The following is an 18634-nucleotide window of genomic DNA, read 5'->3' on the forward strand; positions in this document are numbered from 1 at the left end:
GTTTTCTCTAAAGCTACTGTATCCAAAGCATACTGAACTCGACAGGAAACAAAGAGAAATTAAAAAAAAAATTGTATGAAAGGAGTTGGAAATGGTGAGATACGCAGTTTGCATCTACAGCTAGCCTGGCTATTACAAAAAATTCCTATCCATAACAGACAGGGAATCTGTGCTGTAAGAACTGTGACTGACAACTGTTTTGAATACAGTTGTTCCTAGCAGGATTCAAGCTATAACATGAAGAGGGCTTAAATATGAGCACATAACTCCCCTCAAAAAACAAGCTGGAGCCTTGTCAGTTAAGATGCTCAATGAACTTAAATCTAAGAATGCTCCATGAATCTAAATTCTGAACTGATCATAAAGAATGGGTCATTGCTTGCTTTGGTTTTCTGCTCTGCAGTGAAAAGTGCTAAAAGAGGTAGGGCAAAACCTTAGACCAAGAAGTTAATGCAATTACTAATGCACTCTGATTCCTGTAAGTATGCCCTCCTGGCAATGTTGATGAGGACACTGACTATAATCAAATATAGTCAGCTGAGCAAATAACCATGCAAGTGGACTCCAAGGACTTTTTATACATGGAGCCAAATTTCATTTCTGCATCCAAAAATAATTGCAGGTATACAGTGCTTTCTCACTAAATATTTTTACAGTCTGCAGGTGTGAAAAATGGAAGGCAGCTTTTGAAAATCTGCCTGGTAGAGATTTGGATGATGCCGAGTATCTGCAACGGCTTGACAGCTCCATAAATCACTACAGGATTTATTCAAACATAGTTTTTGAACGCCTATAGTTTAGCAGGGGTTGAGGCGCTCATGCTTATTTAAGTGAAAAAACTAATCCAGCTGGTACAAAATGAAATGGGTTGAAGCATTTACTTGCATCCTTCAGACTCAGTAAGTATCGGTTGTTTATGACCAATAAGTGGCACATGGTAAGGCCACTAGGATGAAGTACAATTAATGCCAAGACTGGAAGTATGACAGAGAGTACCCATAGTATATACAGGAACTTAAGCTGTACACTTGAGGTTTTTGCCATTACAGGTAAATTGTGCCTCTTGTTTGACTTGTCAAATCTTAGCTTAGGGGTAAAAATATGAACTTTCAGTCATCACTTTTTCTCAAAGGGCCAGATTGTGCCTGGCTCCTGTAGAGCTGGCTGGGACCAGGGGGAGTAGACGGAGTGTCCTTCAAAAAGGGTGGACCAGTTAGGGTGTCCAGGTGTCCAGTTTTTGACTGGAAAGTCTGGTTGAAAAGGGGACCTGACAGTGTCTGGTCAGATCTACTGACTGGACACCCAAAGTCCGGTTACTGCAACCAGGGGAGACAGGGAGGCGCCAAGTCATCACCCGTGCCAGCCCCTACTCAGCCAGGGCCAGCTCAAACTAGCTACAGGAATAAAGGGAAAAAAGAACACTTTTTATCAATACATTAGAAGCAAGAGGAAGACCAAGGACAGGGTAGGCCCACTGCTCAGTGAAGCGGGAGAAACAGTAACAGGAAACTTGGAAACGGCAGAGATGTTTAATGACTTCTTTGTTTCGGTGTTCACCGAGAAGTCTGAAGGAATGCCTAACATAGTGAATGCTAATGGGAAGGGGGTAGGTTTAGCAGATAAAATAAAAAAAGAACAAGTTAAAAATCACTTAGAAAAGTTAGATGCCTGCAAGTCACCAGGGCCTGATGAAATGCATCCTAGAATACTCAAGGAGCTAATAGAGGAGGTATCTGAGCCTCTAGCTATTATCTTTGGAAAATCATAGGAGACAGGAGAGATTCCAGAAGACTGGAAAAGGGCAAATATAGTGCCCATCTATAAAAAGGGAAATAAAAACAACCCAGGAAACTACAGACCAGTTAGTTTAACTTCTGTGCCAGGGAAGATAATGGAGCAAGTAATTAAGGAAATCATCTGCAAACACTTGGAAGGTGGTAAGGTGACAGGGAATAGCCAGCATGGATTTGTAAAGAACAAATCGTGTCAAACCAATCTGATAGCTTTCTTTGATAGGATAATGAGCCTTGTGGATAAGGGAGAAGCGGTGGATGCGGTATACCTAGACTTTAGTAAGGCATTTGATACGGTCTCGCATGATATTCTTATCAATAAACTAGGCAAATACAACTTAGATGGGGCTACTATAAGGTGGATGCATAACTGGCTGGCTAACTGTACTCAGAGAGTAGTTATTAATGGTTCCCAATCCTGCTGGAAAGGTATAACAAGTGGGGTTCCGCAGGGGTCTGTTTTGGGACCAGCTTTGTTCAATATCTTCATCAACAACTTAGATATTGGCATAGAAAGTACGCTTATTAAGTTTGCAGATGATACCAAACTGGGAGGGACTGCAACTGCTTTGGAGGATAGGGTCATCATTCAAAATGATCTGGACAAATTGGAGAAATGGTCTGAGGTAAACAGGATGAAGTTTAACAAAGACAAATGCAAAGTGCTCCACTTAGGAAGGAACAATCAGTTTCACACATACAGAATGGGAAGAGACTGTCTAGGAAGGAGTACGGCAGAAAGGGATCTAGGGGTTATAGTGGACCACAAGCTAAATATGAGTCAACAGTGTGATGCTGTTGCAAAAAAAGCAAACATGATTCTGGGATGCATTAACAGGTGTGTTGTGAGCAAGACACGAGAAGTCATTCTTCCGCTCTACTCTGCGCTGGTTAGGCCTCAACTGGAGTATTGTGTCCAGTTCTGGGCACCGCATTTCAAGAAAGATGTGGAGAAATTGGAGAGGGTCCAGAGAAGAGCAACAAGAATGATTAAAGGTCTTGAGAACATGACCTATGAAGGAAGGCTGAAAGAATTGGGTTTGTTTAGTTTGGAAAAGAGAAGACTGAGAGGGGACATGATAGCAGTTTTCAGGTATCTAAAAGGGTGTCATAAGGAGGAGGGAGAAAACTTGTTCACCTTAGCCTCTCAGGATAGAACAAGAAGCAATGGGCTTAAACTGCAACAAGGGAGGTTTAGGTTGGACATTAGGAAAAAGTTCCTAACTGTCAGGGTGGTTAAACACTGGAATAAATTGCCTAGGGAGGTTGTGGAATCTCCATCTCTGGAGATATTTAAGAGTAGGTTAGATAAATGTCTATCAGGGATGGTCTACTCTAGACAGTATTTGGTCCTGCCATGAGGGCAGGGGACTGGACTCAATGACCTCTCGAGGTCCCTTCCAGTCCTAGAATCTATGAATCTAAGCTCCTACCTGCATCAGGCGGCTGCAGCTCCCAATCCTGGCTCTGCAGGCAAGGGGGGGAGAGGCGAAAAGCAGTGAGTGACAGAGGAAAGGGGAAAGAGGAGCAAATGGGGGGCAGGGCCTCAGGGGCAAGGGGCAGGGCAGGGGCAGGGCCTTGGGGAAAGAGGTAGGGGTGGGGCCTCAGGAGTAAGAGACGGGGCAGGGGAGGCTCCAGCAGGTGTGCTCAGTTTTTAAATATTACAGAGTTGGCAGCCCTAGGACTAGTGGCTGTATTCTGTGGGATCTGCAGGAGGCCCTGCACTTTTCTGAGGCACAAGTTCCTATTGGGAGTATGACTCCTCTGCACCCCAAGGCAGAGCAATGCCTTAACACTGGGATTTTCGAAGGAGAGGAAATTAGCCGACCAATTCTCTTTGAATTGCAATAGGATCTGAACATCTAACTCCGTTAGACTCCTTTGAAAATGTCACCCTAAAGGCACAACTCATTCCTCTGCAATACCCAAAATGTAATCGCTACTGTACTATGGATACCTACGGATTCTATTTGCCCCCATGAGATACTGCTTCCTGAGCTGTTACGGGTGCTTCTAGGGATCCCTTTAATCCAAAGCCTTACAGGGAGGTTTTAGCCTTTCATTTGGGTGATTTCTTCTCTCACCATTTCTAAAATTATAGGAAACAATTTTTTTAGTCTTGGGTTTCTACAGTCTAAAGCGTCTCATACTGTCATGGAAATTACGCACACAATTTAAAAAAAAAGAATTTCATATGCACAACGAGGTTTACAGCATCACCTGTTCCCCCCCATCGACAGGAGGCCAAAGCTTCCAATGCTGTTTTCATTCTTCATCCAGAATTGCCCCAAAGGGAAATATTAAAGGTTACATTTTGTGTGCCTAAAAATATGCACAAGCAAAAAGGTGTGTGCACGAACACAAGTTGGGGTTATGCAATCAAAAAAAAAAAAAAAAAAAACAAACATTTTCCAGGCATAAACTTGTGCTTCCAACATCCACCATGTTCAGATTCCATGTAACACAGACAGAGTAAGAGCAGAGGTGATGGCAGCAGCAGCAGAATAACATGGTAGCAGAATAAAGACTCTTTATAAACCTACAGTATGGAATGATGCATAAGACTATTTTCAGAAACTATTCAGAGTTGCATTAGAAACTACGTGATGAAAAAAATCATAGTAATTAGACGTTAAGCAATCATAAAAGATATAAATATAATGTATTTTAAAGCAATTTCAGATTCAGTCAGAAATTAATGTAATACTTTTTATGAACATCTGACTCCTTTTTAATGAGCTGTGCTGTACTTAAATTCTTTCTTTATACTGCACCAGGGCTAACTTTGGAATGTTTTTCTATCTAACTTTCAACTTTTTTTATTCACCTAATAAAACCCTTTGATTTTCTTCCCACTGCAGGCAACCTTATAATGAATGGCTTCATGAAGCAGCCCTAAGGTTTTAGTTAGATCTCCTTTGTGACTCCATCACAGTACCTTTTGGCATCAGAAGAAATATTTCATTGCTTCAGTTCGCTCCCATTCAACAGGTTGCAATATATAGAAATTTGCTTATGCAAAAGTACATTTTCTATTCATTGACTCATAGGCCTATAGACTTTGAGGTCAGAAAGGATGATCATGATCATCCCGTCTGACCTCTTGCATATCGCAGGCCACAGAACCTCACCCACTCACTTCTGTAGTAGGCCCATTACTCAGGCTACAATTTAGTCACAGGTATTTTTAGTGAAAGTCATGGACAGGTCACAGGCAATAAACAAAAATTCATGGCCGAGACCTGTCCATGACTTATATTATAAACACCCCTGACTAAATCTTGGGGAGCCGTTGCTGGAGGGGAGCTGGGGGGCTGCTGCTGCGGGGAAGGGGGCCTGGGGGGGGCAGGGCCAGCAGCACCAGCTGCCGGGGGGGCCGCCGAGCAGCAGCTGCTCTGGCCGCCCGGGGACCGCTACAGGAACTGCTGCTCCGTCGGTCCCCAGGGCCAGCCGCACCAGCTGCTGGCAGTTCCAGGGCCAGAATGCGGAATGAATTTTGTTATGTGCAACAATATGGAGGTGATGGGGCCGAAGGGTTCAGAATGTGGGAGGGGCCTTAGAGCTGGGGCAGAGGGTTGGGGTGCAGGGGTGTGACGACTCCGGCTGGGGGTGCGGACTCTGGGGATAGGGGCTCAGAGCTGTGGGAGAGGGAAGGGGTGAGGGCTCTGGCTGGGTACGGGCTCTGGAGAAAGGCCGGGGATGCGGGGTTTGGGATGCAGGCTGCCTTGGGGCTACAGCAGGGAGAGAGGACTCCCCCTGGGGCTGAGTTGGGGCCAGGGGAGTGGCGTCCTGGCAGTGGCAGGCCTGAGCTGGGGCTGAGTTGGGGCCGGGGGGGGGGTGCCCCTCCCCCGGTCATGGCAGGTCCCGGCCGGGCGGGTTCCCTGAGCACCTGTGTGGCACTAAATAGGCTGCTCCACAGCTTACAGAGAATTTAGCTGGGGACCACCTGAGCAGCAGCTGGTGCGGCTGGCTCCGGGTACTGCCTGAGCAGCAAGCGACCCATGTCCCATGCTGCAGAGGAAGGAGAAAGCCCCCAGGGTCTCTGCTAATTTGATCTGGGGAAAAATTCCTTCTCAACCCCAAATATGGTGATCAGTTAGACCCTGAGTATGCGGGCAAGACCCACCAACCAGACATCGCAGCCAGACACCTTGGAAAGAATTCTCTGTAGTGACTCAGAGTTCTACCCATCTCCAACTGTTGGAGATACTTCCTAATAACAGTAACGGATAGACGTCATTAGTGTCTGTATTAGGGACGTCCAAGATAGTTCACATAGATTTATTAGGATTAGATATCCAGCTTTTATGTAAGAGCTGAACATTATCCATGAATAGACATGATTGAGTTACTTGATCTGCGTGATGACATTGAGTACTTGAGCAAGTCATTATCACCCAGTGTTATGTCATGGATTTTGCTACATAAGCACTGGTATGTAGGCTCTCTACATGTACATAATTCTATATGTAACAACTTGTTGTATGTGACTGAATCCTCAATATACTAACTTTTGGAACCCGAACATATGTGATGCCTTCTTTTCCTGAGAAAGTATTTGATTCCATAACTCTCTACCTATCCTGGAACAGCTGGAATCCACTCTCTCCACTTCCATTTCCCTCCTCAAAGCACTTTTTGTCTTCAAAGACAGGCAGTGTTAAATGACCAGTGAATGAAATTCTGATACTTATTATATACATGAAACAAAACACACCCACCCACACTCCACTGTCATATGGTGAATCTGCTTCCATTTCTGATAGCACTCAGTGTAACTGAATAATTATTTATTGCTTGTCTACAGAGGCTGTAAGCACCTAGATGCGGAAATCTTCTCTCTTCCACATTCTTTATAGTCCTGAGAGCACTCTAAAATAAATAATTATTCTGTATATGCTAATTTCAAGTCAGAACATCTATTCAGTCACGTCAAAGAATGTAAAGTATGATTCCATACTAGGATATACATGAGAATGCATATGTGGCCAACAGCCCTGAAATAACTTGGCAATAACAAACAGAATTTACTAGGCAGATATTGCTGCAAGGAAATTTGCATCAAGCCACCCATCACATACCAGGAAATCTTTGAATGCACTTCACTGTACTCAAGCTTAAAGAACAAAAAATCAAGAGGACAGAAACATCAAATATATGAGTAAACCAATATATTGCAGTCCATCAAGACTAAAATGATGCTCCTCACTTGTTATTAAAGATATTAGTTCAGCAGTGCAGTGCACTTCTAATACTGTCACAGTAAAACCACAGCTGGAACCATGCCTAAATATAGCCCCAATAACTCAAGAAGGAGGGTAGCAATCAGGACGGGGGAATCAAAGACAGCCTAAAGGAAAATGAGGGCTCTTAGTAAATTTTTCAACATGCAAAGCTAACAGTTGGCTCTAAAATACTGTATGTAAAGACTATTTTACTGTGAAAATCTAATTTAGAAACATGCAGGGTGGAACTGGCACTTTGCAAGACAGCTCCCATAAAGGGCAGTGGATAGCTACACTGCCCCAGGGGTGGCGTTGGGACCGAATTATGACTGAGAGTCACAGTTCAGTCATGACTTCCCCTTTGCTCCGACTGGAAAAAAGCTGAACCAGCCTTTTTCTTCCACAGCTTACCTCTGCCAATGCACAGGCTCAGCTATATTGGGTGATGAGTGAAGCCAAGGCTCTGTCCACTTCCTGCTCCTGCCTGCCCACTTCCCATCCACCTGTATGGGAGAGGGAGGAGCGATCCAATGGCAACTGCTCTTCTCCCTTCCCTTCCCTCCTCTGCTAGGGAGGATCTCTAGCAAAGTGAGTAGCCTACATATGGGAGTAAGGGGGTTCTTTATGCCCTCTTATTCCATACAGGCATCCGGGCTCACAATCTGAGTCTGTAGTCTGTAACATGCACTCTGATATATTAAAAGAAGCACAACACAACTTGTTTGTAGTAATAATAATAATAATGATGATGAACTGCTTTTAAACATTTTTATATTCACCATGAACACTAGTCACTATCATTTCAGAGAGCAGTCATCTGTAGGTGGATTTTAAAAGTAGTTGATGAACATACTTCCAATGGCTCTGGAGTACATGCAATAGTACAGAAACAGCAGCCACTGGAATCAGTGGATACTGACCTTTGCTATGACCAGAGTATTAACCATGTGTAACCCTCGCCTATGTCAGGTGACTGGGACAAGGAAATAAAATCAATCTATGACCATCATTTCTGCATGTCAGACCTTTATTACAAACACCTTGGTATATCACTATTTACACGGGCCCACCAACTGCATGTGCACCTAAATCACATCATGAAGAACTTGCTCTGTACAGTACTCCAGAATTCTCTACAAAAGGGCTTATTTCCCCCTGTGGACTGCAACTTTGTCACAGCTTATGTTGGAGAGGATGGAGGAGAAGAGATCCATCTTAAAGGCCAAGCAATAGTGGCCATTTTCTTACTGTAGTATAAATAACATTGAGTTTCATCTGTCAGACCACTTCAGGCAATCTTTTGCTACAAGAGCAATTAAGCAGCTGGCCATGTTAGAAGACATTTCTCAGCTTTACTGATTCATCTGAGTCAAGCATGCATTGTCATGCATGGCAGGTATGTCCAGACTTCTTCATGGGCTGTTTTAGGAGAAAGCTTGCTGTAGGGACTTTTCCAAATGGTTACAGACTTCAAAACCATCCCCTACATCTTTGATGATGATTCCCTTTTAACTGGATTTCCAGACACAGGCTGGCTTCCTAATAACACACTTTATTTTATAAGCAAAGGGTTTTTTGTTTGTTTCTTTCTTTTTAAAGATCTGGGATTTCTTTATTTTCCCTACGTAGACACACTTTTCCCTGCAGCACCTCACCATGGGGGCAACAGAACTCTGAATGGAATGTGCTTGGAATGGCCCCAGGGTCCACCTGGGCTGCTGCACAGCCAGTCTTTGCTCCTCATCAGTAGTGTATTTGTGCAGGACGAAGGATGTTGCCAGAATGACACCAAATTAATTTAACTCAAAGAAACTACTCTCGTCATTGAAAGCCAGCATGGTAGAGACCCAGCAATGAACTGAAATTGCATTGACAATACAAAGAAAGACAGAAATATTGAACGAAACATTCAAATGTATTATACATTACACATACAGAACTAGCTCACTCCCAGGTGGGCTGTCATCTGAGAACTGGTTAATTTCTAAAAGCTGGTGGCCTGCTAAAGGAGGATTTCCCACACCTGCGAGGGGGAGCAGATCAGGATTCTTGCCTAGCCCAAGTCCATCCTGCCCCTACCTCCTCACTTCCAGGAGCCCTCTCTTTCCCACCTGCCCACTCTCCTGACATAACCTGTCTCCTTTCATCACCCGTTCCCAGCTGCCTCTCATCTCAGAAGGTCATTCTAGGCTTGAGGAAGAGTCATAATGGACCCCCAAAATGGTGTCCATTTTCTTAATGTGCTGTAAATTATTGCATAGCAATGCATCACAAAAACCTAGGGAAATGAGCTCATGATCTATCTCTTCTCACATTTAAGACCAGCTTACTCATTCTCAGTGTGTTGCATGGAGAAACTGCTAGGAGCCACATATTGTCCTCCTACCAACCTGCAGAGATTCAGCAGAAAAATTAATACAGCCTGGGTCTGTATTAAATTTCCCACATAGCCATTTTCTATGCTGAGAAGACTTTAAGGGGGGATTCTGAGGATGGCCTCAGGACATGGAGTCAAGCAATGTCACCGGGGGCCTTGAAGCTGGTGTGGAGACACAGCCAGATCTGAAGCTTGTGGCCCGGATCCTCTTACTTTTGTGGTAGAAAAAAGGGGTCGTCTCCAACCCTGAAGGAAGAGTTTTGAGGAAACTCCAAGAAGTTCCCCTTATGGAGTTTTCATTCCCCTAGTCTGCTTCCATGCAAAGGAATAACTTGCTTGTGTCTATAACTAAGTTGTCTATTTTCCTGTCCAAGGATCTTCGAGACAGTCATTTGTTCTGTTCAAAATAATTCTTCCCCTCTGCTCAAAGAGTAGAGAGATGTATCTATTTTTCCTACAAATAATTTCAGCCAGTCAGGGCATGACTTAAATTAAATGATGAATGACAAGACAAGTGTTTTTATCTAGATATGTTGTGAAAAATAAAGCATAACCCATAGCATTGGTGATACTTCTTTGCTCATTATTTTTCTCCTATAATTTTTATCACTCTATCTGTTTCTCTAGGTTCCTACATGGCCCCCATCAGTGCAGCATCCAAGTTCTTTCCCTTTCCATTTCATTTAAAACCATAGACCTAGACTAGAAATAGTCCTACAATATGTATCTAATTATGTCTGAGTTCTGCTGACTTTTTTCTCCTCTTATATGCTTCAGCCTTATCCCTATTGACAAACATAGTGGCACAGCTCAGCAGCCCCACTATCAAGCCATTAATGCATTTCACCACTACATTCATTTTTTCACAAGCCAATATGTTTCCTAACAAATTCATGGTAACTAGAACCTTGGGTTCCCTGCCCAGTTCACTTTGCAGTGGGTTCTCTGCTTTCATCTATCAGACTGGGCTCACACACGTAGAAGTTTATAAAGGTCTGGATTCAAAATGAACCTGGTTGTCTCAATACTTGGATGTCACTGCAGCCCCCAGTGTGGTTTGGGTTCCCAGGGGTTTGTAAATGTTTATTCCGGTTCATGGTGGTAAATTTAGCAGCCATTTTGGAAGAGGAAAAAGGTCTGAGGACCATGAAAAAGTGATATATCGCCCTTGTAAAACAATGTTCAGCCTGTTGAGAATGAGTGGCTTCTGGCCTGTTGGTTCATGTAAGATTTGCCTTTCTTGGTCCAATTCCCAGTGCAGCCTGCCTAATCTGGACTATTCAGAGCTGATGAAGATCAGGCTAAAGAGACACCACATCACTGCCACTCACCTGGCTGCTCTGACACTTCCTTCATTTAGGGAAAACTGCAGGGTCTCTACAGTACACAAGCCCTCTGCCAAGGGCTGAATTTCACTTGGAATGCATATAATATCTCTGCTGCTATACCACAGATATCTTTATAAGGCATAACAGTGGGCATGTGTGAGTGTAAGGAGTTATTTAATCCCCCATCCCACCACCTCTCTTTTTTGGAAAATCTTCTCTTTGTTTTTGCAAGAACATTTTAAGACCTAACTTGTGCATCCATTCTGCAGCAAACACACTGTTGTCCTCCCTAGGGGAGAGGAGATTCTATTTGCCCCCCAAATCAATAATTGGCAGCCCTAAAGCAACAGGCTCAGCAAAAGAAATGTACAAACCCAGCTGAAGGATCTTTTACGAAGTCCCACTATACTTAGCAGAGAGCTAAATTAAAAGTCTGGGATGAATATGTGTGTATTAAGTTCCACTATTGTTCACTGAGTTGTTTGATAATTTCACCTGATGATCCTTTTATAATAAATCATGCATACACACAGAATAAGGTAACAACAAGCCAATATATATATATATATATATATAAAAAAAAAAACCAAACAAGATATTAAATGTAATATCATCATCAGGGCAAATCCAGAAGTGCTTACTCAGTCCTTACTCTAGACAAACCCCTATCGATGCCAATTAATGTCAGTGAGTCAGTCTGAAGACTAAGTGTGGGAGCGAGGGAAGGAGGTGGTGCTTGGTGAACAGGGAGAGCCTGATGGGACAGAGAGTTATTTGACTTTTTTCTCCTTCTCCTTCTGGCAAGGGGGAGTGCTGCTGACTGATATTGGGTAAACAGTGCAGCTGTGAGTTGGGGATGACGCTCATTGAGAAGGCTTTGTTGGAGCAGGAGTAGAATCTCTTCCAAGCAGGGGCTTCTGTTAAATACTTGGAAGTGAAATAGTGATGGTGGGGTGGTCTTGCCCCTCTGCCTCCCCCCACTCTCCTTCCTCTGGTTATGGTGGGGCAAGCGAAACAGAGACCTCTGCCTGAGGGAGAGTGACAAAAGTCTGAGTAAAGGCTTCAGAACTTAGTTTATTGTGAATTTTCAATGTTCCTAAAATATCCATCCACTTATTTCCAAATTTCAGCCTGTCCTTGTGACATCTTCTGAGTGTCTCACCAGCAACTTCAACTTAGTATGGCCAAAACAGAACTCTTATCTTTCCTTCCAAGCTTCTTGCGCATCCGCCCTGTTCCTCAGGCCTCTAGCCGGGGAGGTTATCCTCCCTCTCTCTTGCCCCACACATCCAGACAACGTCCAAATACCTCCACTCCTCCCCCAAAACATTTTAAGAGCCCAAGCTTTTTTTCTCTCTCTCTCCACACAGCTAATGCTCTTATTCGGGCCCTCATAACCTCCTCCTTTCTGTTGTCCCTAACACACTCCTTGCCCCATCCACTCCACTGAAACCCTGGCTGTTGGCTCATCTTCCTAGTCCTCACTCTGACCACATCACTCCGCTCATTGGATCCCTTTACTGGCTCCCCCATCTTATTGCATCCAGTTCAAGCTTCTTTTCCACCCCTTCAAGGCCTTTAGCAACTCTTCCTCTCTCTACGTGTCCTCCCTCCTCTCTTTGTGTCTTTACGTCTCATTTCACTCAATCTGCCAAGGATGCCAGTCTCACTTGCCCATTTGTCATCTTCTCTCACACCCATCTCTGGGTCGTCTTCCAGGCTCTCCCTTATGCCTGGCATGCCTCCATGAATTCATCAATAAAGGCCACTACTCTCTCATCCTTTCTCTTACTCTATATTTCTACAGCATTTGGCACCATGGGGCCCTGATTCTGACCAGGCCCTAGGGGTCTTACCACACTTCATTAGCATCATGGGACTGATTCTGTTCTTACGTACAACAATGTTACACAAGTGTGTAATTCCACTGGCATCTATGCAGTTTTACTCTTGGTTTACACTAGTATGAGGACAATCAGGTCCCATGTGTCTAGCTTTGTATCATGGTGTTTTACACATTAAAAAAAAAAAGTTAAAAATTAAACGTGGATACTATAAATAACATTTTTACCACCCAACCAGCGTACATCTCATTAATGAAGGTGACAGTACCAAGGTGAAAGCCTTTTTTGTTTATTAGAATTTCTTTATTTAATGAGGTCAGTCCAATCTGACTGTCAAAAAGATCCTGCCTGTAAAAATATCATTTGTCGTTTCATTATTTTATACAGCAGTAGTTTTTCCATCCAGTTATGGATGTTCTCTGAAAACAAGTTTGCACAATGACACTGGGGAGAATTGGACGAATTGACTGGAAGAAAGAGCTTTATGAGCTGTTCCTCTGTTGCCATTCAGACTCCATTAGCCTCTACTAAGTTACATACATTGGCTCCAGCACTACTTATTTAACTAGGAAGTAGAGCTGTTTAAAGATAGCCAGGCATCTGGTTAGCCACTCAGGGGACATTCTGAAGTAATATGGGGTACTTCTCAATACAAGTAGCACCATTTCCTGTTAATAACTTCACACATTTTTTTTCCTTTGCTAAAAAGCTTGTGATATTGAAGAATGGGTCTTCTAATGTATGAAACCCTAAAAAGTTTACATCTTTAAACAAAATGAAAAATAAAGCAGCAAAGGATTTGGGAACACCCATTTTAATTCATTTTATTGTAGTTAATATTGAAAATAACTTGTCAAAACAATTTTATAAATCATCTAAACTTAAGAGGCTAATATCAATGTTACCAGATCTAAGCACAATGAAACAAGCTTACAGGAGTGATCCAAAGCCCATTATTGTTAATGGAAGTTGTTTCATAGATTCCAATGGGCTTTACATCAGGCTCATGGAAAACCTAGCAAAGCTCCATTTCTAGTGAAGAGGAGTAAAAAGTTTTATTTCAGGGGATTTTATACAAACTGAAGTTCCATTTACAGTGAACCTAACCTTCTTATGGCCAAGACCTGGAATTCTTACTCAGGTAAAACTCCCCTGGAAGTCAGCAGGAGTGTATAAGTACTGCACCAAAATACATGTAATTAAGTGACTTGTGTGGGACTTATCCCAAGCCCACTGAAGAAAGTGAGAGTTTTTCCATCAACTTCAATGAGCTTTGAATCAGGCCACATAAGATCTTCACTGAACTGCTTTTCCCAAACACTTATAAACCCAGAGAATATCATAGCAAAATCCATGGCCAGATCCTGCTCCCATTGAAGTCAATATCAAGTTTGTATTGACTTCAATGGGAACAGAATTGGGCCCCTAACTATGTTTTCTAACACCAGGAAACTGTAAATCAGTAGTTTTCAAACTATTGTAGTGGTGACCCCTTTCACATAGCAAACCTCTGAGTGTGACCCCCCCCTTATAAATTAAAAACACTTTTAAATATATTTAACACCATTATAAATACAGGATGCAACGTGGGGTTTAGGGTGGAGGCTGACAGCTTGCAGCCCCCCCCCATGTAATAACCTCACGACCCCCGGAGGGGTCCTGACCCCCAGTTTGAGAACCCCTGCTGTAAATAGAGCATTACAGAAAATGACCGCAGTTACCATCGACTAGATTTTCTGACTCATTTTCATGAAAAGTTGCTCAGTTTGGTCTAATACAGTTCAACATTAAAGCATACAGGTTTGGTTGTGTTAAGGTTAAATAAATTAAAATACTGAGCGCAAAGCAAAATACAACCATACAATTTAATGGTCCTCAGCAAAATGAAAAGCAAACCTGGTCTCACCTTTTCGTTTCTGTTGCTGGACGTGCCCGTATCCCTTTTGTCTGAGAAAGTCTTCATTCTGGAATTGTTTCCAACCTTATATTTCTTTAAGTAACTGCCAACCTTGACAAGCTTAGGAGGAGCTTTGTTTTTGAGAATTAAATCAGTGATTTTACACGTTTTAAACTTCTCAGCCACAAACCCTATAAGCTCCTGTAACCCCAGCACTATTTGTTCCATTCCATCTAATCTTTTAGCTTGCTGCTCTGCACTCTTGTTCATGTCAGAAAGGGTATTGGTCATTTCTATGCACAGCCCCTTCATTTCAGAGTTATTTAGCTTTTCACTTTTTTCTGTGGTGGTTCCAGCTGCTTTTGCCTTTAACATCTCAATGTCTTTTTCAATGCAACACATTTCCTGGGAAACACTGTTTAGCGTCTGAAGGACATTGTCCTGCACAGTCAACAACTTATCTATTTTCTGACCAAGGGAGGCAAACTTCACATCCAACGTGTTAAAACTTTCAGAGGAGCTGACATGTTTGCTTGCAGCAAGAGGAATTTGGGTGGTTTCCACTTCATTAGCAAGCCCCTGGTTTTGTAAAGCACTCGGATCAAATATTTTGACCAAGGAGTTTACCCTGGATGTAGCAGAATTCGTCCTACTGGAGGTGGTCATTACGCTGGTTTAGTTAGGGGAAGAAAATACTCTGATGGTCAGCTATTTAAGGCCAATATCTGCTCAGAAAGCTCCACATCCAGTCTTCTCAGACACAAAACCCGGGTTTGGCAAATCAGGCTCAAGCTATTTGAAAAACATCCAAATATATTTGACTATCACAAAGTAATGAGACAGCTGAATTACTTAGAAAGGAAAACACTCCTGTTCATTTTTTTTACTTGTTTTAAAGTGAAATGGATATAGAGACAGACATTTGCTGAGCAACCTAAATGCACTCTGCTCAGTGACGTAAACCTGTGGGGAGGAGGGATAGAACTATTTGCACTTAAATGGAATTTGACAGTGTAAAGGCTACAAGATATCTGAGAAGCCACTATGGGTAAAGACACTTTAGCAGTAGTGTTACTGCTTGTCAGAAACATGCATCTAGTATGCCATGTGATCTCTGTTCTGAAGAGAATAGGGGCCTTTAAGGGGAATCTAACTTTGGGCTCTTGAAATTTTTACAGCTGAATGTAAATTTTTCAGATTCAAACCTGCAGTTGCTTGAGAAACCTCTTATCAAAGGCGGCATTAAAGAGCAAGAGAGAGAGATGTGATATACAAATAATACACAAGAGAAAATGAGAGAGACACTGGTATGCAGACATTATAGAAAGACATTTTCTTTAAACTGGGCAATCACCACAGCCCCAATCAGACACAGGCAATCCAAAGTTTAAAGAGTCTTTTCCCCCATAACCAGAGCTTTAGTTTAAGACTGTGTGTTATCCAACATAGTTAAATTTAACATCAGTGAAGCCTCTTATCATTTACAATGATCTGACTACAAAATTCAGAAAATGATGTTCACTAGCAATCATTGCTAGTTCCATTCTTTTTATTGCCTACCTGTAAACGGCTCCCTTAAAACCAGTCATTATATTACTATCACAAATCTTTTCCTGAGGGCTTTCACTTTTCATAAAGTCAGTGTGGGGTGTAGAGGAAGAATCACATGACTGGGAGTCTGGAATCCCCAGGTTCTAATCCCTGGTCAGCGATGCATATTGGCTAGAGGAATTAACCCAGGGTTGGGGTTCCACTCCCAGTTTAGCTACAATACTAATGTGAAGTCAGAGGGACTTTGGAGGCAACAAGGGGTCTGTCCACATCGATCAACTTGCAAGATCTAAGCCTTATTTTGTGATGTGGGTAAATCATTTCCTTTCCCTGCCTCAGTTTCCACATATGTTAAATGGGGATGGTGAGGAATAGTTAGAATGCGCAGAGAGTTTTATACATATAAAGTGCTAAGTATTTTAAACTTACTTTGTTTTCTGCCTGTAGTGTTTAAAATGTTCTCCATTTTTAATTGCCTGAGCTCTCTCTCATAACAACTCACAAATGGATTTTTAAAAGCTTTCCACTGAAACCTATTTTAGTCATTTAAGAATTAATGTACATCTAGTGTTGATAATGCACTGAAAAGTGATTCAGGAGCTTTTACTTGCTTTCAGGTTATCATAGGTTTTTAAGAAAGATTCCAAGGTATATTAGCCCCCTCATGACAGCAGCTTGTCACCCTGACTGAAACCTGAAGTGAGCCCAGGCATGACCCTGAAACTTGGATTAAGATCTCCTCTTTACACAGCAGATATCATTGAGAGATTGCAATCATATGTTATGGTTAACAGTACCTCCTCTGCATTGCTTTAAAAGATGCAATCATTTAAAAGCAGGCAAGTGGATGGAAACAGAGAGAGTTTAGGGATCCCTATTTCATGGAAAGAATAATACACCAGGCATCACTAAAAAGAATGCTGAAACAAAGAGCATCATGGAGATTCCAGTAAAGAACAGTTATGTTTAAGGCCCCTAGTGTTCTTCCATTCATCTCTGCTAGAAACATAAACTAAATTCTCTTGACAGTTACACATCTGCAGAAGCCCCTGTTAGTTACAAAATTCCAGCAGAGGTGTTTGCACCATCTGCAAAATGGCCAGATTTGCAGAGCCATTCATCACAGCTGAAATGTCTGTGCAGAGGTTCACAATTTTAACTTTGGAGCTTTTTCCTTCTACACACAAAAGACCAATGGTTCATTATATGTCATCACCCATCCAGCCAGGACGGCTGTGGTGGACGTCTCAGTCAAAGCACGTCAGTCATGAGGTTCTTCTATAAAATGGATGTTCTTTTGCGGGAGCAGGGAAATGATAAAAAGAGGGGTCAGCTACACTGATAGTAATTCTAAAGTCTAACCTATACACTAAGCCACACGTACTAAACATTTAAATCTCTCATAATACTTACCCAGGGAAATGTCATGAGAAATACATCAAAACGGTCATTTACTGAGTACTGTAATAAAATCAGCTTAGTATGTATGTTTAAAAGTTTAGCCGCACAAACACACTAATAAGCCTATATGATGAACTTATATAAATTTTAAGCTCCTGGGGGCAGGGACACTATTTTCCTTTATAGCACTATTATATGGATTATTATTGTAATTCTATCACCAAAAATTAGAAAGGTTTTCCCATCAATGCACTCTATTAATAGAATAATAATAATACCTAGCTCTTATATAGCACTTTTCATCAGCAGCTCTCAAAGTGCTTTAAAAGCTCTTTCTTAATTTAATCCTATTACTCCTAGCTATGCCTCACTTTATTACGATATATAATGAATTTCCATCCTGGGTGTTTACATCCTTCAGTATTTGTAGGCTGTTTCACGCTGCAACCTGAGTCTTGCTTAGCCATTCAATGCACATTTAATTCTTTCATTCCGTTCTCATAAACCAATCCTTACAATCAACACATCGCCAACCTCCGGTATTTTGGTCACTCTTACCTAATCTGCAACCATTTGTCAATATCCTTCTGGTAATGAGATGCTCAGAACTGAATGCAATGTTTCAGAGCCATATAGAGAAGGGTCTCCCTGTCCTGAGAAGTAATGCACCAATAGATGCAGCAGAAATTGCAGTGATCTTTTTTAAAATCGACCTAACCCCGTAAATTAGACCTAACCCCATAGTGTAGACCAGGCCTTTGTTGCTACCCTAACACATTGCGCCATCAGTCCTAAGTCTCTTTCAGCATTGCTGCTTTTTAGATTTCTCCTTCCCATTAAATATTGGTAAAAAAACTAGCTTTAAAAAAAGAGACGAAATTTTTTACTCTTATTTACATCTGTTTTCATCCAAAATAACCCCAATAACTGTTGTCTTCCAGACTGCAAGTAAAGAGCAGAATTTGACTCATGATCACCTTTTTTCTCCGATTTCATAAACTGGGGTTTAATGATATGACAAGTTTAAATTTTCTGCATTGTGAAATTTCAATAAACATTTTCAATAAAACGTTGCATGTTGATGGGAAAAAATGGCAAAACCAAATCTTTTTGCCATCTTTTCATCAGCTCTAGGTGATACTGTGCTCTAGTGAAAAAAAGCATATACATTTGCTCAGTAGATAAGTTTCTAACCAGCCTATAAGAGATTAACTGTTT

At 42.0% G+C, this 18634-nt stretch overlaps 1 protein-coding gene across 1 annotated transcript in view; it reads right to left on the reverse strand.

Annotated features, from left to right (window-relative positions):
• The window catches only part of MYLK4 (myosin light chain kinase family member 4), a 30974-nt gene extending 15844 nt beyond the window's left edge, over nt 1-15130 (reverse strand). The window contains exon 1 of the mRNA XM_065399991.1: nt 14474-15130. Within this exon, the coding sequence (XP_065256063.1) occupies nt 14474-15130 (657 nt within the window). The remainder of the gene's footprint in view (nt 1-14473) is intronic.
• Between the last annotated feature and the right edge of the window lie 3504 nt (nt 15131-18634).

Source organism: Emys orbicularis, chromosome 2, assembly GCF_028017835.1.
Source record: "Emys orbicularis isolate rEmyOrb1 chromosome 2, rEmyOrb1.hap1, whole genome shotgun sequence".
Lineage (NCBI taxonomy): Eukaryota > Metazoa > Chordata > Testudines > Emydidae > Emys > Emys orbicularis.